At 32.2% G+C, this 24,714-nt stretch overlaps 1 protein-coding gene, 1 long non-coding RNA gene, 1 other non-coding gene and 1 pseudogene across 5 annotated transcripts; 1 reads left to right on the top strand and 3 right to left on the bottom strand.

The window, feature by feature from the left end:
* Positions 1–2,323: 2,323 nt before the first annotated feature.
* Positions 2,324–4,353, bottom strand: LOC145098459 (hypothetical protein At1g04090 pseudogene; annotated as a pseudogene).
* A 10,800-nt stretch (positions 4,354–15,153) lies between these two features.
* LOC145100171 (uncharacterized) lies at positions 15,154–17,363 on the bottom strand. 3 transcript variants are annotated; one of them, XR_013704857.1, is made up of 4 exons: positions 17,238–17,363; positions 16,081–17,129; positions 15,464–15,704; positions 15,154–15,349 (listed from the first exon to the last, which is right to left on the bottom strand). It is a non-coding gene; the product is annotated as an uncharacterized LOC145100171 (long non-coding RNA). The 3 variants fall into 3 exon arrangements; XR_013704856.1 differs by having other exon boundaries at positions 15,464–17,129; XR_013704858.1 differs by having other exon boundaries at positions 15,464–16,696; positions 17,238–17,359.
* A 1,020-nt stretch (positions 17,364–18,383) lies between these two features.
* On the bottom strand, positions 18,384–20,705 carry LOC145101756 (hypothetical protein At1g04090-like). The gene is made up of 2 exons (XM_079039033.1): positions 20,585–20,705; positions 18,384–20,379 (listed from the first exon to the last, which is right to left on the bottom strand). Exons 1-2 carry the CDS (start codon positions 20,697–20,699, stop codon positions 18,824–18,826), a joined length of 1,671 nt encoding a protein of 556 aa, XP_078895159.1. The 5' UTR covers positions 20,700–20,705; the 3' UTR covers positions 18,384–18,823.
* Positions 18,593–18,664, top strand: TRNAD-GUC (transfer RNA aspartic acid (anticodon GUC)). Its single transcript has one exon. It is a non-coding gene; the product is annotated as a tRNA-Asp (tRNA).
* Positions 20,706–24,714: the final 4,009 nt, after the last annotated feature.

Here is a 24,714-nt window from a genome sequence, read left to right as displayed (position 1 = left end):
CATGTTTCCTAGTGTTCAGTTCGTATCAAGCAAGACTTGTAATATTAGTTAACTAAATATATCAATTCAATCAACTTTTATGTGGTTGTTCATCACACATGCTCATACATTGATTTACTTATTTTCTAGTTAACCCTAGTTTCATATTCACTATTCCTAGGCATATAATCTTATGTTCAAAAAACTATATGATTCAAGCAATTAAGAAGATGTTCATGCAACTCAATAACTTGATATTTAACAGAAAATAATTATCATCAACACATAAAGATCTTTAACAAGCTCGGCAAGATAAATTAAACACGAATAAAACAATCCAATATAGCAATTAATCCACAAATTCAAGGTTTCATCTAATCATAAACACAAAGCAAATGGTTTTATTACCAAAATCAGAAAGTAAAAACATAGTGGCATCACAATGGAATGCTAAACATGGTCATATTAACAAACCACATGATTACTGACACGAATCCGCTATCTAATCCTTCAGATCTTCACTCCTGCCAGCTTAACGGCGCTCCGGCCGCCTTCTATACCCTCAAAACCGCCATATATGTGTTACTTGTCGACTAAGGATCGATGGTAGTCGAAATCTCCCTTCTGGTTGGCCGAAATTTGCTATTTATAAACATTGAAACCGACTTACGTACGATGGGCGTACTAAGAAAACCATCTCGATCCATTCTTCGGACCCAAGCCCAGTACGTTGGGCGTACTCACTAACTACGTGGGGCGTACTCTTCATCTCAGCAGTACACTTGGCTTAAATGATATTACGTTGGGCGTAATGGCTGCGTTTAGTAATTTTCTTTCTTTTTGCTTCTAAGCCCGAATTTCGTTCCAATCCTTTCTTTTCCGCTCTATCAACAACTAGTAGCTGTAAATTATAATTCAAAGCATTATAAGTACATTTTAGTCCTAAATAAGAATAATAAAGGCTAAAATATTAAGATATGATATATATATATATATATATATATATATATATATATATATATATATATATATATATATATATCAACCACATCAGGTTTGCACTCTGGCCACCTACGCCCGATGTACGTACCCAACTCCCAAAATTATGAGAATGCCATTTCGACCCAATTTTGCAATCAATTCACATCCAAGGTCTAAAATGAAATAAATTCTCATAAATAGGGTTTAAAATGAAAATACCTCAATATCGAGATGTTACAAGCGTTGGTCCCTGGCCTCCGCCACCTTTTAACTTGTCACATACCAACACATGATCAATAACTTAACAAGTTCCTAAAAACTTGTCACCACTTACTATGAGCTAAACTCGGTGACCATTTGTCACCAAACTAATTAAACCTCATAATAATACTGCTATTGGCTTAAACCTGTAAGCGTTAGCTAAATTTCACACATTTGGTAACTCCTATAAATTAGGGTTTATAACCCTTACTATCTAGACTATGTATTTAACTGTAAGATTTATCTTTTAATCTTACCATAGGATTCATAATAGCATAATAACACGGATTCCTGTAACACATACTCGGGTCTAACAACCCACCACAAAGTATTACATAAGCGTAATTATGTAATAATAGGGTAAAAGATACATCAACTAATCCCGTAACTCAACCCTCGTATCCCGTATGCTAGTATGACTCTTCGAATGGCACAAAACACTCATATATATACTATACTGAAATGGTGTCGAAGTAATTAGGTGGCCGCACCGCATCCACGTCGCATGTCGTAGTCGTTGCCATGTGTCATGTATGATCGTCACATGTCCCGTCGACTTACTTCGCCTCCATGCCACTGTGAGAACAAGGTCGTGCTGTGTCAGATGGCCATTTACCATTTGACTTTGACTTTTTTTGACTTTCTCATAATAGCAACATACTTTTATCTCCACTTCAAATTGTCATAACTTTCACCAAAGTATTAAAGTTTAGAACATAGGAAATGAATATTTTTGAGTCATGTGTGAGGTCATTGTTATATATGGTTTATGCTAATTATTTTCTACACACTCACTTGTAGAAGTTAGTTTGATTATAAGCTCTTTTGTTCGCACATGATGTTGATAAAAGGTGGGGGTGACATGTGGATGTAGATCATTAAATATAACAATTTATTAAACAAACCGGAAAAATATGCAACTTCATGCTATGTAATACTGTTTGATATATATATATATATATATATATATATATATATATATATATATATATATATATATATATATATATATATATATAAGTTTTTTGATCATCTCATAAGCAAATAATGTGATAAATAAAACATTTTATAAATTATAAATGAAAATCTATAAAACAAATGTTCATCCCATCTCATCTCCACTCCACTCGTGTTTAGCTTTGGGTCCAAGTGGCCCGTCCTCACCTAAAACCTCTCTAGGAACACTTTTCCTAAACTTGTAAAAAGCCTTTTTCAACTTCCATATCATAACTTTCTCCACTTTGTTAAGTTCTTTGTCAAGATCATACTGAATTTTTGGACCCCATTTTCTAAAATAGTTTAACCATGGTGGTTCAACTACTATTGAGCCTAGGTACTCCGCTGCAACCACGGTTGCCCGGTCTCCAGTGTCCATCACCTTATCACTTTTTTCCATATCATCTCTGAGTCCAATATCGACTCCATGGGGGCCAAGCAAGACTAGTCCAGGTTTGGGGTAGGATGCATGACCGTTTAGTGATGAGTATACTACTGGTTTATTGCCAATTGCATACTCAAGAACCGAAGCACTCACCCATGTCCCCGAACTATGTTGTGCAAAGAATACACTTTTTAATCCACCATTGAAATTACTAACTCTTAATGTGATATGTTCCCAATCACTAACATGTTCTCCTACTTTTTCTAATGAAATATTGATGAACTCAACTTTGGCTCTTGATGCCCCATTAAAAGGGTAAAAAAGCCAAATGGCAATGTCTGTAAATAACCCTCCGTACATTGGTTTGATATGGAAATAAGAACTTGCATTTTGTAGGTTACCTTGCTTGATCCTTTCTTTACTTGAACCATCTTTTGGAAGGTCCAACCAATAGGTACCATCATTCGAACCACCTTGAGGGAGATTTGAACCATTTTGGTCAACAAGGATAGGGTTTGACTCGTCCCCTTTGTGGTAAACCAATGCACCATTCTGAAATAACCAATCAACTGAGCAAGGAAGGTAGCGTTCATTAGGATGAAAATAAACCATAGGAGAATATGTCTGAATTAGGGTTTTAATTTGGTCCAAATTTGGCATTGAATTTACCAAACTACCCTTCAAATTCTTCAAACAAGATATTGACAATGTGTTGCCCCCTATCCCATTTTCAACCACAAAACCTCCTATTGGTGCACTCATGGCTTCAACACCTCTATTCATCGGCCTAGAACTATAGACATTAAACCCATTTACATTTAAACTCTTGCTTGAACCCCATATCCATACGTCGCTCTCTAAAGTATCCGTCAAGTCAAACTTAACACATCGAACTCTTTCAAGAGCGGGTTTTTCTGATGAAGTAGTAACGATATAGCCAACAGCCATGTAGCCATCTGGTGGGTTTGGGTACCATATGTAGCCATCACCATCTTTCTTGATATTTACAGAGACACTACTCCATACAAGAGTGTAATCAGTTGGTGGTTTGAGAGTAGGGTTTAAAGGGTCATCTGTAACATCTTTTCCCACAAGAACATGCCCAAATAAAGGCATGTTGTTGGGTTGGCTGTAAAACCCTAAAATTGCAAATCCTTGAGGTATGGAAACTGGTTCATAAAATGTTGCACCAACATTACCAGGTCCTCCATCGTTGGCTGCCCAAATTTTGTTCAATGTTGATACTTGACTCACTTGTAATCCTCCTAAATCCATGGTTCCACCACCAAACCCTCCACCTAAAAATAAATATAAAAAAATATAAATCACCATTGTGATTACAAGTCAATATCATCGAGTTTTGTTATGTGGTTTTTTGTGTTAACGAAGAGAAATATAAATGTGGCTTGTTGTAATCTATAATTAACAATAGGAAGAAAAAGACTTTTTTCTGTGTATTGAATATAAACAAGCTACCAAAATACATATATGTACATGTACAACAAGAAGAAAGATACTACGATTTGGTAATAACTATTAACTAAACTACCATTTAGTAATAACTAACTCTAATGACTGTGGTTTAGTTCGGCTAACATGTGTGCATTGGAATGAAAAGAAAGATACAAACCAGGAGGCCATTTGGGCAAAGGAGAAGGAAGTTTGAAGCTGGTTTTGATCCCCACAAGCTCTCTCCTAGGCGAAACATCTTTCTGATCATAAACTAATGATCGATTTGATGATTCCACCATTGTTGCACCATTGAAGAACAAGAAGGTTATAACAACAGTGAAGAATACACAGACCAAAGAATGCATCTTGAAGGAGATGGACCCAACTTAGGATAACAACAACAAAAGATGCTTTCTTCTATGTATAATTCTAGGGGTTGCTCCTAACTTAGTTGGTTTTGTGTTTGTATGTGTGTATATGTCATTCTGGGTATCATCAAAGGTTAATTTGTGTGTGGTGTTATGGCTGTGTATGTGAATGGGAAATTGCCGATAACATAGAGACAAATAGATGGGAAGTTGCCTAACTTTGGTAGAATGACACGTTAATTTATTTTTGTTGGGTAAAATTTCAGGAGTGGATCAGTGGAGTATGGATATTTATTATCCTTCAATCTCTAATATTAATTTATTTGGTTTTAAACTACTATGCATGCAACGTGTTTTTCGTATAACATATATGGGCATGTTATCATAATATTTTGTTTATGGGAATGGTTTATTTATAATTAAAAACAGAAAAGTTGTTATTATCAAATGAGTTGGCACGTTTCTCCACAAACAAGTGAACAACAGTAGTTTGAACATTGTTTTCGTCGGATGTAAATGTTTATGATTTTGACGTTCTGTTTTATTTACTCTACATGCTAAACTGTCGTTTTATAGAGTGAACAATACATTGTTAGCCTGTTGGGTTTAAGTATATATGTATGATTCTTCGTGTAATAAGTTGGTTGGATGTGATTTGTAAATTGTATTTTTAAAAAATTAAATATTACTCTCACTGCTTAAATATAAATTATATACAATATTTAATAATTCTGGTATGATACCCATATTAAAAAGCATGTATATATATACAGTTAAATTCTAATTAAAAAAATGTAAAAAGAAAATTGTAATATATAGTAAATCGGAACAAAATTTTATTCAGAAAATAGGGCAAATTTATTAAAAAAAATACAAAGTAAATATTAAAATAAATAAATAAAGTAAAAAACTTGGGATCAAATTCATGATAAATTAAGTGAACTTGGGAACTTAGATAACCACCGATATCAGATCTAGGGCTGACAATTCTCGACACGACCCGCGACACGACATGAAATAAATGGGTTTGGGTTGAGTTTTTCAACTCACCAACCCGCTAACCCGCCAACCCGTTTATTAAACGGGTCATATATGAGTTTCTCAAAAAATAAACGGGTTGATCCACCAACCCGTTTATATTCTTAATAAAAAAAATATTTTATTTTTAAATGTATTTTTGTATCAAGTATTAATATTTAATAAATATTACATAATATATACCATTTATTCATAGACCATTTGACTGTTTTGACATTATGATTCGTGGTGGATGGTCTAATGTCATAATTCGTAACCTATACGGCTAAGTCTGTAACATGTTTCTATGAATGTTTTTAATTTTCATTTGGATGTTTAAGACTTAAATATCTAAAATTCGGACCCATAAACCCAAATCTGACTCACGAACCCCGCCAACTTGTGAACCCGTATAAATAAATGGGTTGATGGGTCATATATGAGTTTATGTTCCAAACTCGCCAACCCGTGACTTGTATATTTAAATTGGTCGTGTTTGGGTTGGCATATTTTGACCCGCCAACCCGCGACACGCCAACCCGAACACGACACGATTGTCAGGCCTAATCAGATCACATAGTATAATGGTACAATTTTGAAATCAAATAACTTTGGGCCTCCAAAAACAATTGACTAAATAACTGCACAGAAAAATAGTTGGATGATTGTGTTTTATTTATTTATTTATTTATTTATTTATTTATTTAGTAGGTTATAACTCGTGGAAACTACAGAAGGTAAGTTAAAAAAAAATTATAGACCAAAAAATTAATAACCGTAAAAAACATTTGATTTTGGATGGTAAGTAAGTACAACTTTATTTGATAAGTAAAATAAACATAAGAGTTTAACATAAATTTTGAAATACTTCTTTGAACACAACATTGGAAGTTTTATTAGTCAAATTATCATTCTTATCTAAAATCAATAACTTCAATCATTCTTTGCTCTTTACTCTAAATAAAGCAACATATAACTGATCGTGTGAGAAAACCGGGACTCGCAAAAACAACCCAACCTTTTTCAACGATTGGCCACGACTTTTATTTATGGTCATAGCAAAACAAACCACTAGGGGAAATTGTCTCCTTTTGAACTTGTATGAAATTTTGTTTTCTGAAGGTGTTAAAGACAACCTTGAAATAAAAACTCGAAATCCAATGTTACTTCCAGTTAAGACTACTATTTCTATGATGCGATTACCCAATGATACCATCTGAAGTCTAGTTCCATTACATAACTCATTTTTATTGTTGATATTTCTTAGTAACATAACCGGAACACCAACCTTTAAAATCAACTTATGGTTTGGCGCCAAACCGGAGATTTTAAGTCCATTTAGAACATTAGGTGAATATAAACTCTCATCAAACTAATTGTGAATAAACTGTCTGACAGATGCTATCTGAACTAAGATATTTTTTTTCCTTCTCTAGGAAACATTGAAATTAGACGATCGTTTATTTCTTTAACAGCTTCAATTTTTGGTGCAAATTAAAATAACATAGAATTGATTGGATGTGTAACAGTCAAAATTTATTAAATTTTTGATATTGACACTACCATAAGTTTGTTTTATAAGGTTTAAGATATTATTTTTATTGTTCAGTAGTTAAAATAATAATTGTAGGCATAAAAATAAAAGATAATTTAATCTTACCTATCTAATAAACAAAACCAAAAATCCACGTGTCCATTCTAAACGACTGAATTATGCCAAAAGTTAAATACCAATAATACCCCTTCTTTCTTTCACCTACACATCTATTTTGATAATGATAAAAAGAACGCTCTGTTTTTGTTTCAATTTTTACTCGGTGAGATGTACATATTAACTCAAAATTCATTACATACCCGATTAATACCATCTTATTGTGGTATCCGATTTCGTATTCGTATTTAAGGAATGATATCAATTGCATTTAATTTTCTTTATTACCTCAATTTGATCATATTATGCTAAATATACACTTCAATTATATGATATGAATCGTTCCTTTACAAGATCGTCTTTCCAACGATTTGCATCATCACAGTCCACGTGATGCTTTACAGCATCGTGTTTCCAAGGATCAAATCATCACAGTCGAAAATTTTCTGTTCAATCAAAGAGTTCAATCCAATCGGTAATTTTATAAAAAACATACTTTCAAATTGTTTGTTTATTTTAAATGTGTCGTTGCTCCTCAAAATTATAGAAATATACCTAACCACTACATCGATTATTTTTTACATTATAGTAATGTTTTTGTAAATGAAATTGTTTCTGTAAACTATTTTGATATGCATATTTTTTACATTATAGTAATGTTTTTTCAATGGATGTCTTTTAAGGGCTGAACATGTATACTTTTTTTCATCTATTAATGTTTTTTTTATGGTTTTGAGTTTACCATCCAGGACTTAATGTAAAAGAAAAGATAAGAAACAATATGTCTTACACATAGATATCATCTCATTTGAACTTTTATAAGTATTTTTTTTAAAATAAATACTAACAATGATTTTTAGACGATCTTTACTTGATTTATTTTCTAAAGATGAGTAGGCCCATTGTTTTGTTAATAGGGGGTTTTGAAGTAACCCTTGGAAACAATTATACTTTAAGACTTTGTAGCTAATAATCAATGTGATTGCAACTTCAGTTGGTTTGGATCTGATAGGTATAGAAAGCCTTGGTGGGGAATGATAGGAAGAAGAAATGTGGCCATGTACAAAGTCAAGGTAACATTTTATATATTTCAAGTAAATATGATTTTTGTTACATCTGATGGAATAGAAACAAATAGCATAAATTTGCAAATATGTTAAAACACCAATAAATAAAAGTAAGTTTCTATTGTTGCAATAACAACGTACTTTCATTTGATTGATGTTTTATAGCATTCTACTTAAAAATACGGATTCTTTTTGAAGTAGTAAAGTATTGGACTAAATAATAAAGAACAGTTTTAATGATCCAACCCCATGTTTATTGCTGGTGCAGTGAATTCCACGTAGTCGTTTCCGACATTCTCATATAGTTATGATTGAGTTTTAATATGGTTTTTTGGGAGCTGAATGCTTTGATGAACTTTTTTCAACTTTTTTAGGTAGTTGAAGTTGTAGTAGTTAATTGGATTTATGATAACCGGTGGAATTGATGAGGCTGTTAAGAAAAAAATGAAAGGGATTATGTTACAAAAAAATTAAGTTTAATGTTATTGGGTGCATTGCCAATAGAAGGGAAAACTTGACAAGTTAGCCACTTGAAGCTTATCTTGACGAAAATGATTAGGAAGAACCATCTAAATAAGAGTATGCGTGTAAAGTGACATTAGCCTTTTTCTTACATTAATATCAAATAAACTAATTATATTTGTTAGTAGAGCTTCTATGTGGCATGCTTGATGGGATTTCACTTATTAGATTTAACTACTTAGTCGTCAACTTTTTAAAAGTACCATTTCCCTTTCGACTAAATCTAAAGCACATACAATATTTATTATCACTAATAGTGAAATAAAATGCATAATGTTGAAAATAATGTTTTATACTTTGCAAAGTTTAGCTAATTCTAACATTTTACTTTCAAAGTACAGTCAGTTAATAGCAACGTAACTAATTCTAGCACAATACATTGCTATATTAGACATTATTTGAAATTAAAAATCATTAAATTAGGAGTACGGGATAAAAGTAAGATGCTATATTACACAACAAAATGAAAGAATATTGTTTTTTCTTAGAGCTAAATGCAAAAAATAGCAATGTACTTTCATTTTGTTATCTAATATAACATCTTACTTTGATTTTTAATTAAATAAAGCAATTTTTACTATTAGAATAGTAGATTGGTTGTGTAGGAGAACAAAAAACCATTAAGTAATAGTATTTTAATAACGTGATGTCTAATAAATTATTTTACTTTTATACATTGTTCCTTTCATTTTTATAGAACAAAGACAAAACTTCAAAAATGGTCCCTGTGGTTTCCAAAAATATCAAGTTTAGTCCCTAAGTTCAAAAAACCTCACAGATGGTCCCTATGGTTTCAAAACTTTTAACAAATGGTCCTTCCGCCTAACTCCGTCAGCTTTCTACCGTTAAGTGAGGGGTATTTTCGTCATTTCAATACACAGGGACCATTTATGAGGTTTTGTATTACTTTTTTTTAAAATAAATAAATAAACTTTAATATGCAAGGGGTCCCACCTGTGTGTGTGTGTGTGTTTGTGTTTGATAAACAGCAAGAACATATTCATATATTCAAGAGCAGTCAAGAACATATTCCGCCACCACCACCATTCGAACACCTTCTACCACCACCACAGTCTGCAACCATGACGGTCTGCCACCTCCACCATCGGCCAAAAAATCATCCATAAACAAAAACAATACACAAAATATGGGTTTATTCTCGAGTTCACCCCTATCTAATGAATACACACACACTCGAAATCAGATTCGATGAACATAAACTCATACACACATAAAATCATATAAGATATACACACACAAAGTCAAATGAACACACACATACGGAATTTGATGAAAACCCTAACTGAAGAACGAAATCAGATGAGCACACTCACACAAAATTTGATCAACACATGTTTTCTCGTCGTCACCCTTGATGCTCGTTAGATCTGGAAGACGAAATCACTAACTGGAAACGAAGCCGTCATCGGAAAAAGAGATTGACAAAGTCGTCGCTAACAACCCTAGCTTCGATCTATGTGTCATCGTCGCCGCTACACCACCTACATACGCCACCATCCTCTGTTCCATCCTTTGCATCACCACCTGTTCAATCCGGACACACCATCATCACCGAGACAACCTTCCCCCAAGATCTGTTGTTCGTTGGTGTTGCAGTGACGAAACCCTAATCGGAGTTAGAAGAACAAAGAGCATCACCGACACCAAGTCCACAATCCTCCATTTCGATAACAAACTTGAGCTTGAAGATGAGGGGAACTCGATTCTTTGCAACGAGTGAAACTTCGATCGACTTTTTCTACTTTTCTTGGGGTTCTTAAATTTGGGGTTCTGGGTTTTGGGAGGTCACAAGACATTAACGTGTGGGTTTGTGCAGATCTGTGGTATTTTCCTTCTCCAACGAGAGAGAGAGAGAGAGAGAGAGAGAGAGGTGGGACCCCTTGCATATTAAATTCTATTTATTTATTTATTTATTTTAAAAAAAAGTAATAAAAAACCTCATAAATGGTCCCTGTGTATTGAAATGACGAAAATGCCCCTCACTTAACGGTAGAAAGCTGACGGAGTTAGGCAGAAGGACCATTTGTTAAAAGTTTTGAAACCACAGGGACCATCTGTGAGGTTTTTTGAACTTAGGGACTAAACTTGATATTTTTGAAAACCATAGGGACCATTTTTGAAGTTTTGTCTAGAACAAATGATGTTACTTTCATTTCAATGTCTGAGAGTTGGGTCTCTCATTAAAATTTTAGTTTATAATCTAAATTTTTTTGATTTCATAAAAAAATATATATATGAGTTTTTTTTTTGTTTATTCCTTTATACCAAGTAACTTACATTTTCTTTTAATATTTTGAGTAGTCAACATTTGTATTATATGGTTTTTTTTCAATCTTTTTTTAGTATTCAATTTGATTCTACGACATGATAATATAAAATTAAATGTCAATGATACAATATCAAATTAAAATGATGATGATAAAGTTAAGATCAACACCTCAAACTTTGTATGCAAATAAATGATGGCTATGTGTGTATGGCTGGTACCTATCATTTTAGTTAAATTGAAGTTTAAATTTATTGCAACTTTTCAAGTCTTGACCCTTTTGTCCTGGTACCCTATCAATGAGTTTTTGGGTTATTTGGTTGTTGATGTTGTTTCTATGATGTTTTTGTTGGTTTTTAAAAGATTCCTCTAACATTCTATTAGTGGATTGATGTATGAAAACCTTATACTTTTTTGGTCCACGTCTTTACCATTTTGCCCTTAGTGCAGTTTTGTTGAAATTCACTCTTTTGATGGTGTTGCCCCTGCAATTACTTCAAATTACTTAATTATATATTATTTATTTATTTTTATTAAATGAACTATTGCATCCTAAGTTGTATACACATGATTTCTTTATTTGGATAATAGAAAAATTATACATTTAAGTATCCATTATTGATCGTCCATATGTTTTGAACTTTATTAAGTTACCACATCACAATTTTATCATTAATCAACAAAAACGAACTTTGTTTATATATTCAAAACATATTTAATAAGATTTATCAACTTAATTTACTATTCATATATCCGATGATGTTGTCTAATTCTATTTAAATTGACATATGTTTCAATTTTTTATTTCAATTCTATTCATATTTGCATCCATTTCAAGTTTAGTATTTCAATTTCCTTAAATTTACGTAATGTTTGAAATGCTACTCACAAGCTTTTATAAACCAAGTACTTTTTACTTTTCAGTTTGAAACATTAACATGGGCAGTGGCGATTCTAATATTTTTCTCATTTGAACGGGCATGTTTGAATTTTTTCAAAAACATAAAGGGAATTTTTGATTTTTTTTTCCAAAAATTTAAAGGGCCTTATATGTAAAAAATTTAGTCATCGGGGGCTATACATTTGTATCCACCACGAACATGGACTCTTATACTATTTGGAACAATATACAATATTTTTGTTTATGCCGATACAAATAAGAACTGGACTCTTATACTATTTGAAACAATATACAATATTTCTGTTTATGTCAATACAAATAAGAACACCTACTACGCTCAAAATAGAGAAATAAGAAAATTAAGGAAATTATATTTAGATAAAAAGAAAATTACCATATAACAATATCATTATCATTATTTATTGTGTTTTTTTACTCTATTTAAATTTATATTGTATTGTATAAAATCATAATTTTATCAAATGTCTATACATACAAAACATATATCGGTATTCACAACATTGTATATATATATATATATATATATATATATATATATATATATATATATTAATTTTAACTAATCATTATAAAATTACAGACAAAACTTCTCTCTTTGTAATTTAATAATTTTTATAAATTTTTGACTTTGTTATCGTTTTAAATTATCAACAGTGTTTTTCTTTTTTACCCGTGGTTTCCACGGGTTTTAACCTAGTTTAATAATAAAGATTAATTAATAATGATACGATAAGACAACCCATTGCTGAGTTAACCATTCCTAAAATTTCACTCTCATTGCAACATATTGCAGAAAATTACTATTACTTTGTTTTTCACCGTTCAATTTCAAATTATCAAAATTTTAAAAACTCTCAATCTTTGATTTTCTAATAAGTCCGGACCTCACCATTTTCATATTGTGCCTCACCATTCACGTCTTTGCCACTGCCACCCTTTTCATATTACGGCTCACCATTCACCTTTTTCATATTTCAGTCACTGTTTTTTTTTCTATAGAAATGATTGAGTTGGCTCCAAACCATTTTGGACAGATATCGTATTCTTTACATGATTTAGCATGGTTTTCATTAAGAATGATAGCCTTAGATTCCTCTGCTTATGCACTTATGAAGTACGCCATAACATCAATACATTTTGCTAATAAAATTGGTTCAAAGCATCATTCTATATAAGTTAGTTTAAGTAAGCATTGTACTTTGGTTTTAATTAAGCTTCTAATTCAAAACAATCTGGCCTTACATGAGATAACTCTTAATTTATATATTTTATACACAAAAAGATAAATTAATAAGTAGTTAAATACTCACTTAGAAAATGAGAACTACTTTACACAACAACATTCTTAACACTAAAGTACATAATCTTATATTTGACATTTTAAACTTGAAATTATGATTTGCACTATCAACAATAACACATGAAGATCAAAACCAAAAGTCTAAAGCCAGTAAAAAAAAATTATCTAAAAACTTACTGTCTTATTCAGGAAGCTATGTAAAAGAGTTCTACCGAAAGAACCGAGTTTAAAATATTCAAGTTTAAGATATGCATATAGTAATCTCCCATGGCAATCTAAAAATTCAAACATCAATTGAGTCATTTTCCTCCTCTATACTTGTTCTTTGCAACCTAAGAACATAAAAAATAATGTGTTAGTCAAACATAGTATCCCATAGAAACTATAAACAATATTCATCTTCCATTTTGTAACATTTTATCCATCCCATACTCAAAATTGGGATTATTTCCCACCATAACCAATTCCTAGTTTTTTTTTTTTTTTTGAAAATCCTATTCTACAGAAAAGCAACTATGACAAATGAAAACATTATATCTTCAATATATATGTTATCATGGTTGATTGATGAATATGAAACAAATAATGAAACTAAGAGCAAATTAGACTACAAGAAAGAGTATCAATTGTAAGAAATGTCTTTTGGTTTGGATTTACACTAAAATGAGCTCCCACCATGTATTCTCAGCACCCACTACCTCTTTAACCATTTTTATCTAGGGTAAATGTCATTTTAGCCCTACAAACTTTTACAGTTTGTTTTAAAAAGTCCTTAATGTTTTTTTTTTTTGCACTTTAGACGCATAAACTTTATTTTTAACTGTCAAAAGTATCCTTCACTTGTAGTAGTCGGTTGCCAATCTTATGTGGGTTTTTTAGTAAATAAAAATGAAACTAAATTAGAATCCTCTTTAACATCATCTATTTCTCTCTTTCCCCAAATCTCCTGTGTTCATCCCTTTCTTGAATACAACTTCACACCACTAAATCGTTGCCGATAAGAGAGACAAGTCTTCAATCAACAAACACAAATACACACACAGTCGATTTCTCTCTACCGTAATGAATCCTCCAACGGCAAAATTATGATGTGAAAACTCCTCCTCACTAATGAACTTCGCTACTAACCGTCATGTCGTCATTAGGTCTCAGACGATCAACACTTAATTTCAATTTTTTGGGTTCAAACATTGTTGGGTTCAAAGTTCAAACATTGATGAACTCTTAATATCGTTGATGTGGGTTCAAACATGGATGAACTCGTGATCGACACCACCACCATCGTTGAACTCTTTCTCCCTTCCAGAAATTCCTTTCTTTATAGTCAAGCTCCAAATATGCTCTAGATTTGTTCCAAAATTGTGTTCCAGGTCCAATTTTAATCTCTAGTTTTTGTTGGGTTTTATTTTGTTTTCACTAGGTTTGACTTTTGTTGCATTGATTTAGTTTTCATTGGGAAATCGATTGTGATGGTGGTGGAATAAATGTATGTTTTGACTGGGAGCATGTTCTTGAAGACTCGAAGTTATGTCTTAAATGATTAAATCCTTGAAATCAACAGTGTTAGTTGTTGCACTAGGGATTTTGTTGATATATGGAAGGGATAATGACTTAAAAGGGTAATATATTATTCGATTTGTATACATTTGGTCACTGAGTTTTTTTCGTCCACATTTACCCCTTCAACTTGTTAAACTGTACACATTCAGTCCTTATGACTGGTTACTCCAGGTTAGTCGGGAAAATGACTTAATAGGGTAATATATTTATCATTTTGTACACATTTAGTCCTTAATATTTTTGTACACATTTAGTCCTTAATATTTTTTTTGTTTCAAAATAAGTCATTTTTATTTTTGTACACATTCAGTACTTATAAATGTTTTCTTTAGGTTTTTCTCACAACACCTTACATGGGACAATCATTGATGAAGTGTATGGGGCTGTGTATATTTATGTGTAATGTCTCGTTTTCACAACAAAAAATTTTCTTTTTTAAATAAGGCAAAACTCTCTAATTATAAAGTCATTATTAAGAAAAAATGTCTATTCCAAAATACATTTATCGAAAATTGAAGTAATATAAGAAATGTGGAGTCCTCAATATTGTTGATGTGTGTGTACAGTCATGCATTCTCCTTTCCACGACCAATGATAGAACCTGAAAACATAAACAACTAGGTAAACACAAAGTTTAGTAAGTTTCCCCCAAAATACGCAATACAACAAACGTATTATCATGCATAATGGATCCACACTCATCAGATTGGAATACCTTGGCCCAATCAGTCATCAGACTGGAATGTCAACATGCAACAGGTCTAATCAATCATCAGACTGGAATACCCAAGGTTTGTTGGCATGCCGCCTTAACCCAATCGCTCTTCTCGAGTCTCCGTGCCTATAGCTTATAGCTGACCCGCACTAGGTATCTTGTCCTAAAACATATAGCAGGACCATCTTAACCTATCTCATCACCATATGACCATTCCACATAAGATGTCGTGAGAAAAAACCTAAAAAATCATTCATAAGTACTGAATTAATACAAAAACAAAAAGGATTTATTTTGCAACAAAAAAATATTAAGGACTAAATGTGTACAAAGTGAGAAATATATTACCCTATTAAGTCATTTTTACCGGCTAAGTACTAAATATGTACAGTTTAACAAGTTGAATAGGTAAATGTGGACGAAAAAAAACACAGTGACTAAATGTGTACAGATCAAAAAATATATTCCCCTTTTAAGTCATTATCCCTATATGGAATTGAGAAAAAAAACGTGTGAATAAGATATTTTAGTGAAAAATTTGTTTATGTTATACATTTATTACAAACCAGGATTTGTTTCTGATGTTTTTTGAAGCTTTACGGTTTAAAAGACCTTACTTGAACTTCCTAGCAATAAGAAATCCATGTCTATTTGCAGCAACGAGAAGCCCAAAAACCTGTAACTCGAAGATACACACATACAAACCATATTTACGAGAGAAAGACGATAGATAACAAACGAAAGATAATAGATTTTGAATCATACTCATAAATGAGAGATTTATTTCTCTATAAAAAGATGATTAATGTGGTCGACCAAAATGTCACATGGAAGAGTTCAGTTGACCAAAATGTCACATAGCCACCAACTCACCTATATGACCGGGTGACCCCTTCATCTTGGTGATATTCCCCTTGAAAACACTAAATTTGAAACTTTGGTGACTTAGAATGCACAAAAAAAAACTTCAATGACCAAATAAAATAAACTTTAAAAATTGGTTTGGCTATAATGACATTAACCCTTTTATCTAAAATCACTTATATCATCTTGTTGTTCCATACTTTGACCATTACAACTCAAGTCAATAGCCAGCTAGAAGTTCTTGAAAATTAAGAGTTTTCATTTAAATCAAGAGAAAAAACACAAAAGAAATATGTATAACCTTAGCACTTTAAGAGGAGTTTGACCAAATCCACCGTGTTTGTGAAATTCCTGATGCAACTCAGATGCCTAGAAAATAGATTGGAGTTGAAAGGCATATGATCAAAAGAAGTAAACCAAGGACAAAAAAGATATGTAGGAACACAATCGAAGAAACCAAATATAACTATTCTAAAAATAACATAAAAACATCACATGAATAAGATGACTTAATTCCCAAAACACTATATGCTTAATCATATAGAACCCTGACAAGTCTCCAAGTGTATATCTGAGTTACCAAAGCTAAAATACAAAGATATTTTCTCTTCCTTTCCCAAGTGGGGAATCCAACATTGTCTGCCAACTTATCGTAGTATTCGAGATGGAAACGATATAAGCATTCCAAAATATATAAATAGTAACTATATTAGTTACAAAAAAAAAACTACAATCATTTTATAGGCTGCCAAAAAAAATTAGATATAACCTGATTTCTATAAGGATATTTATAGACCGAGATCTGTAAGTTAAAAGAAAACGTTGAGCATGTCAAAATATTTCAGTAAATAATATGTAAAGCAGTAGAGAAGAGAATGATGGAATTAGACCATGTGGTATGGACGCTTACCAGAGGTTTAACAAATCAGCTACCATGGAGAAAGGATTGAATTTTCACAGTAAACTTATTTATTGAGTTGTAGTTGGGTTAGAAGAAGAAGAAGAAGAAGAAATGACCAATTTGCGATCAGGTCATACGGAATTCAGATCTCATGTCTTAACAACACCATCATTTTTTCCTTTAATCCCCTACATTAATTATGGTGCGGTAGTTGGTTGGCAGCGTCACACGAACAACGACTGGTTGGATGGTTGTCGGGGTAAACGGGGGTAAACGATGGAGAGGATTTAATGAAGTAAACATTTGGTGATCGAATACAAAGAAAACATTTGGTGGCTGTTAAAAGTTGTGTAAACAAAATAATGTGGTTGGGAGGATGTTACGATCAAGCAGAACGAAAGCTTGCAGCAAAAAAACTACAAAATTGATTGCAAATTGTGACACAGAACTCAAAAGGAAGATGGGTATTTAAATTAACTTTGTTCCCGATTTTTTGGAATTCGTTATAATTTTTTGCAATTTAAAAAGGAAATGAGACGTAGTTAAGGAATGTTTTGAAAATATAACAAAGTAAATAATAGAAAATTTTTTAAATTTTGAAAATCTAGTCTAGTGGCAAAGTGGCAGAATAGAATAGACACCTGACAAAAATGATTTCGCTTATTAGAGAAGATAGATTTTTTCCTTTCTTTGTTGCATAAATGAAGATTTAGTTGATGACCATGTATTTTTAAACAACATGTTTAATCAAACATAGTTATTTACACCCCTATTTATATTGTTTATTTTTTTATGATTTTTTTTTTTTTTTTTTTTTGTGTATCGTAACAGGAATAAATCTAAAATGCATGACAGTCGGGGTAGCATATAGCAACTTTGATTACCAACACTTATTCAAATAATATTTTATACATATACCTTTAATGCAAAAATCACCAAGGTTGCATTTTAGTCAAGCAAAATCTATGAAATATTTAGTTCTTAAAATACTATGATTTGTAAGAACTATTATTAGTAAACAGATTCCAACTAGATAAATACACCACGACTGCTTTCTTAGATTCTTTAAACTTACGTTTATCTAACTACCGATCAATATTAACTATTACTACTTGTTAATTAGTTGCTACTTTTACACATTTTGTTTTGCTTTCATTAAGGGACACTTGAATTACTTCATTAATCGTTATAAAATATATACAAACTCATATATTACATTTTATTTTGAAACGAAAAGTTATTCTCGTTGACATTCTTTTCTTCGTTTCAAATGCACTAACAATTACGAAGATTCTTTTATAATTCTTTGCTTAACAAAACGTAATATCGAGTTATATTGCTTAAAATAGCGATTGAGTCAAGTTGTCGTTGTAGTATAGTGGTAAGTATTCCCGCCTGTCACGCGGGTGACCCGGGTTCGATCCCCGGCAACGGCGTTTTCTTTTTCAAAGCCTATTTTTTTTGCTTATTGGACACTTAGGTGGACCTGGCTGTTATTATTATTATTTTTTTTTTATCCAGTTTCTCTATTTTACCCATCTACAAAAAACAATCGGTATAACGTAAAATAATCTATAAAAAGTAGATAATGCCATTCAATATTTCTCATCTCCATTCCAATTATTTTTCATTTTAGGACCAGAAGGACCTTCTTCCCCTAACACCTCATTCGGAACACCACTTACAACTTTCTCAAATACTTCCTTTAGTTTCCCCGGCAAAACCTTCTTCACTTTCTCTATCTCCTTTACTATATCATAACTTACCTTTGGACCCCATTTTCTACTATAATTTAACCACGGTGGTTCCTCAACCATGGCCAAATACTCCGCCGCCACCACCGCCGCCCTAACTCCGGTATCCATCACCGCCTTCCCTTTACCAGTATCATTTCGTATCCCATTTCCACCCTTCCCTTGTAAAACAAGCCCCGGTTTGGAGTAAAACGCATGCCCGTTTAAAGACGCATATGCAACCGGTTTATTTCCATTTCCAAATTCGATTTGCGAAGCATCAAGCAGTGTACCTCCACTGTGTTCTGAAAAATAGACATATTTTAAACTGCCGTCGAAATTACTGATCCTTAACGTCAAATGCTCCCAATCACCAACGTGTTGCCCTATTTTGCCTAGTGAAATCGTGACAAATTCCAATTTCACCCTTGCGGGCCCGTTGAATGGGTAAAATACCCATATGGCTATGTCTGTAAATGTTGCACCAAACATGGGCTTTATGTGGAAATATGCGTTAGCATTGTCAAGATCACCTTTCTTGACTCTATCTTTAGCCGAATCATCGATGGGAAGGTCTAGCCAATATGAATCATCATCCGAACCACCTTGAGGAAGATTCGAACCATTTGGTTCAATCGGGCTAGGATTACTTTCTAACCCTTTTTGGTACAACAATGCTCCATTTTCAAAGTACCAATTAACCGTAGAAGGAAGATACTTTTCATCAGGGTGAAAATAAATTATTGGTGAATAAGCTTGAATCAAAGCCTCAATTTGAGCAAAAGTAGGCATAGCCAAAAGGGTATTTGTATTATTTTTTAAACAATAGGGTAATGACAAATCAGCCAAACCGTTTTGGACTAGAAATGAACCTATTGAAACACCCGTGGCTTGGGCCCCTCTATCTTTTGGTCTTGACCCATATACATTCAAACCATTGGGATCAATCTCATTCTTTAGCCCCCAAATCCATCTATCAAATTCAACAATTTCTGTAAAATCAGATCGAACACATCGGATTTTTTCCAATGATGGCTTTTCTGGCGAGTTTGTGACGACATATCCAACGGGTTTGTAGCCATTGGGAGGAACAGGGAGCCAAATGCATCCAGTTTTGTCTTGTTTTATCTTTTGGGACTCACTGCTCCAAACGAGAGAGTAATCGGTGGGCATGGCTAGCGATGATGGGTCATTTGCACTGGCCTTGGCGGCTAGAACCCAACCAAATAGTGGCTTGTTGTTGCACTGGCTATAATGACCAAGAACACGGTAGCTGTCAGGTATTGCAGATGGTTCATAGAATGTTGAACCCAGATTATCTGGTCCACCCTCGAGGGTGGACCAAATTTTGTTGAATGAAGTCACCTGACACACTTTTAATCCTCCTAAATCGATTGTACCGGTTGCAAATCCATTTCCTATCATCAGTTTAGGAGAAAATTCTTATCTTCAAAACATAAACAATTAAATATGCAAATAAACTACATTTGAAAGACATGATCTATGGAAACTTAATCCTTAATGTGAATATGTATGAAGCATAACTCTTCTGTGTATGAATTGATACTTTATATTATGATAATTATAACCACCTAAAAGAAAGTAAAAGAATAAAAGTATTACCTTGAGGAAAATTGGGTGGCTCAGGCTCGGAGGTTAATTTGAAAATGGTTTCAATTGGCAACGGCTTCTTTTTCTTGATGAAGATATTTGCTAATAAACTTACTAGAAGTCCCATTTTAATTTGGGCGTTTCAAGACTTCAACTTCTCTATGTACACAAGTGTTATTTATAGGAAAAGGTATTGTAAGTTTCGTACGCCAAAAAAAGTGTTTTCTATAAATAAGAATGAGAATATAACAGCAAATAGGTTTCTTGGTATTTTCGTTATGATAAATTGAAATTTTATAAGTTTAAATCTTATCTTATGTTTAATATATTGGATAGTTTATAAGCAACGAAATACTACATTTTAAAGACAACTTAATACAAATAATGCAGTATTTTCTATAAAGATGCAATTAAAAATCGTGTATTTAATCTTGTCCAACTCGATTGTATTGAATAACCTAAATCTTTTGAATAAGAACTTAGGTTTCAATAAGCATATGAGAATTAGTAAAGATGTCAAATATTGATATTGACCCAAGTTTTATGAGTCTAAGTTTGATAGAGAATAATATTTCAGAAAGAAAATAATAAAAGAAGATAAAAGAAAGACAAAAAGAATCGTTGGAAGAAGTGGATAGCGTGCAAGGTATCCATGAAAAATGGTTATTTAGGCGTCCAAGGCTTTTAACCAACCCCACTTGGACTTGGTATCTTTTTTGCTCTTTTTGGATTTATGCCGTATAAGTTAAGGTGGTAATTTTAATAAAATACAATGAGCAATGTTTCATGTTTGGTAGATTTTGATGATAGATTACAATTTTAGAGTTTCATTCGGTTTTGAGAGGGGGAGGAGGTATTGAGGTAAGAAGTAGGTATCTAGAGAGACTTAAAATGTTGAAAACCAAAGCGAAACTCGACTTTGAAATATGAGTTGGGTTTTGGGTTAAGTTTACGTATATAAATGTAAAACTATTCATAACTTTATGACCTCACCTTATTCCTACAAAATAGTATTATGTTAAAAATATATTTAAGTTGTAGATTTCTTTTATCTCTAGTCTCTTTCTACTTTCTCTTCAATGACAATGAGCATAGCATGGATCCATGAAAGTATCGATGTTTATAAATTATAAATGAAGGCCTTGAATGATTGCATCATCTCTAAGCCCTTTCATTTGGTATTGCTAAAAATAATTATTAGGTCTCAATTAGGTGTCATAAGTGAAGGTTTATACGGAAAATAAAATAAAATTTAAAAAAAAAAAAAAAAAAAAAAAAAAAAAAAAAAAAAACCGTAAAAAAAAATCATAAAAATTACATAAAAAATACTTAAAGATCACAAATATTTTTTTTTACTTTATATTCTTAAAAATCGCAGTTTTTTTTTTATAAATTCGCTGGAAAAAAAAAATTAAAAATCGATTTTTTTATGTTTTATTTTTTTATGTTTTTTTTTCAAAAAAAATTCAGATAAATTATAAAAAAAAGTTGCGATTTTTAAGAATATAAAGTAAAAAAAAAAAAAGATTTGTGATCTCTAGGTATTTTTATGGATTTTTATGATTTTTAGGGTTTTTTTGTCTTCCAAAGAACCTAAACCGTATAGTAATTATCATGTATTTATCTTATTGGTGTGTGTACTTTCCTTTCTTTTCCCCCACGTTACCTTATATATTGAGATTGAAAATAAATCAAAGAAATATTACTTATAATGGTATGAGAGCTTTAATTCGTCTTTTCTTTAAATATTACTTATATAGTATGAGAGCTTAAATTCTTTTTTTCTTTCTCTAGTCGTGGAACAAAATAAAACCCTTCCACTACTTTTAATCAATGAAACACATACTCACCCTCCAACCTAACTTCTTTCTTGTTTTTTCTTACCCTCTTTGCCTCTTCTACAATCAATAGCAAACAATGCAGAGTTTCACCGGTCGTCACAACTTAATACATCAAATCCATAATTCCCATCACTTTGAAGATGGAAAGAACCAATATACTTCTTTGTCCAAGCACTTTAAAATTTAATTTTGTGTATATCAAGTAATTGATCATATCATGGCAACACCACCACCTTCCATCGCTATTTTTGCCAAAAAAAAACAATTTGGGTAAGACTTGATGTTAGCATTTTTCGGTGCATGTACAGTACTATTTCTCACAATCTCCTACAGATTATACTTTCACTCGACTTGATCGCCAAGCAAGCGTGGGATCAATAATTATCGCGCACAAAACTCAAACAATTTTCCAATACATCCATCCAACAGTTTTAAATAATTATATATTAACATTGCCTTGTCCCCCCCCCCCCCCCAACATATCACTACCTTACTACTGATGCATGTGATTTTGTTGCCACAATTATCCAACAATTCGACCCATTGTCATTATTTTATAAAGCTCGCTCCAAACTTATTTTGGAAGAAACCTGTCATCTCAAACAAACCACAAATTAAACTAGCTCCACACTATATACCACAACCACATTCATTATCCCTATGACCGTCAAATAACCTTCCGCTACTAACCCTGCCATATTGGTTTCTGAAAACAACATCCTTAACACTGTAATTAATGGTTATACCTGTGAAAACCGTAGAAACTACAATAACCAACACTACATGCATCCTTTTTCAACTCAAATTCTATCTTGGGCTTGGCTCAATCATAACAATGGTCCACTAAGTTGTATCTATATCCAACTACACAATGGAAACGTCCATCCAACCATCTTCTAATTTTACATCACCTATCTTCCCATCCGCAACAAGAAAACAATATATTTACACCTCAACTACATATTATTCCCCAACATATCTAACAAAATCAATGCAACAAATGGCCTTCAATACTCCACAAAAATTAATCTAGAGTCATTCTCTTTGTCCTAGTCATATATTGGAATGAAATATATATTAGAGATGTCATTTTTAGAGTCTAAACGTAGATTCCAAGGTAAAAGCAGTGGCCGACAAGGCCCTTTTACCTAAATCCAATCTCTTGGGAAGCGAAGAGGACAGGTTTGAAAGTCTTTTGGCCAAAATACCAAAAGGAAGTAAATCCATTTTTTTATTCCCGTGGAAGTCCACATTTGGTCCGAATCAAAAGCTTTGTCATTAGGGAAATCTCTTTCCACTGGGAATTTCAAAAGTTTTTTTGTACGACAAACAAATAAGTCCTAAAATATTGGAATAATCGGAATGGATTTGGCTAGAAAATATGACACACGAATCTGAAGGATCTTGGGTTGAATCATTAGCGACTCATTTATGTTTTCTTTATGTTTTACTTCTAATTTGGGGCTTAAAACCCTTTTTCTTTGTGCTTAGATGTAAATGAACCTTGATTTTGTGTTTTTATTGTTATTTGGATCTATAAAGATATTTAATATATCTTGTTTATTTAATCAAAGATCCATATAGTTAAAGATTGTGATTTTATTGCCTATTATTGAGTTTATGCGGTCTAGAGGACCAACCTTATTATGTTTGCTTGAATCATAGTGATGAACCAAATCATAAGGTTAGGTTCATAAAGTTATGAGCTTTAATGTATGTGCTTGCATTATATGATCATTCTATGAACCTAATTGATTGGCATGACTATTGAATTTCAACTAATCGATCAAATCTTACATAATACGAACTAAATACTAATTTTAGGGATTAATTAAAAACATAAATATTGTGTTATTTGCCGTTATCATCATTAGGATTTGAGAACAGACCAAAGGAACGAATCAACTTAGGAATCGATAAATAACAACTAATATACATTGCACTTTTAGTAATCAACAATATTTGAGGGGTGTAATTGACTCGAAGTAAAAAGTACATTTAGTTACCTGCTTACTAATTATTTTTTAGTATTTGATAAGTTGCTTATTTCTTAGTATTCTTTAGTTTAAACGAATCCATCCTCTTTGTTTTGATGTCTTTAATTTAACTAGTTATCTGATTTTCTAACATTAATTCACTTTGTCCCTCTTTAGTTTGACATTCAGTCTCACCAATGCTATACTATGATATATGCTTCGGTACATTTACTTAACTATATAATTGTTCGGAGCTCTTATAAAATTGGGTTTATGACTTTAAAATGAAATTCTACGCATCTAGTTTTTGGACTGATTTATACAC

Source organism: Lactuca serriola, chromosome 4 (genome assembly GCF_051521515.1).
Source record: "Lactuca serriola cultivar US96UC23 chromosome 4, Lser_US96UC23_V15, whole genome shotgun sequence".
Lineage (NCBI taxonomy): Eukaryota > Viridiplantae > Streptophyta > Magnoliopsida > Asterales > Asteraceae > Lactuca > Lactuca serriola.
The sequence above is the reverse complement of the archived record's forward strand: the minus strand, read 5'-3'. Positions and strand labels throughout refer to the sequence as shown.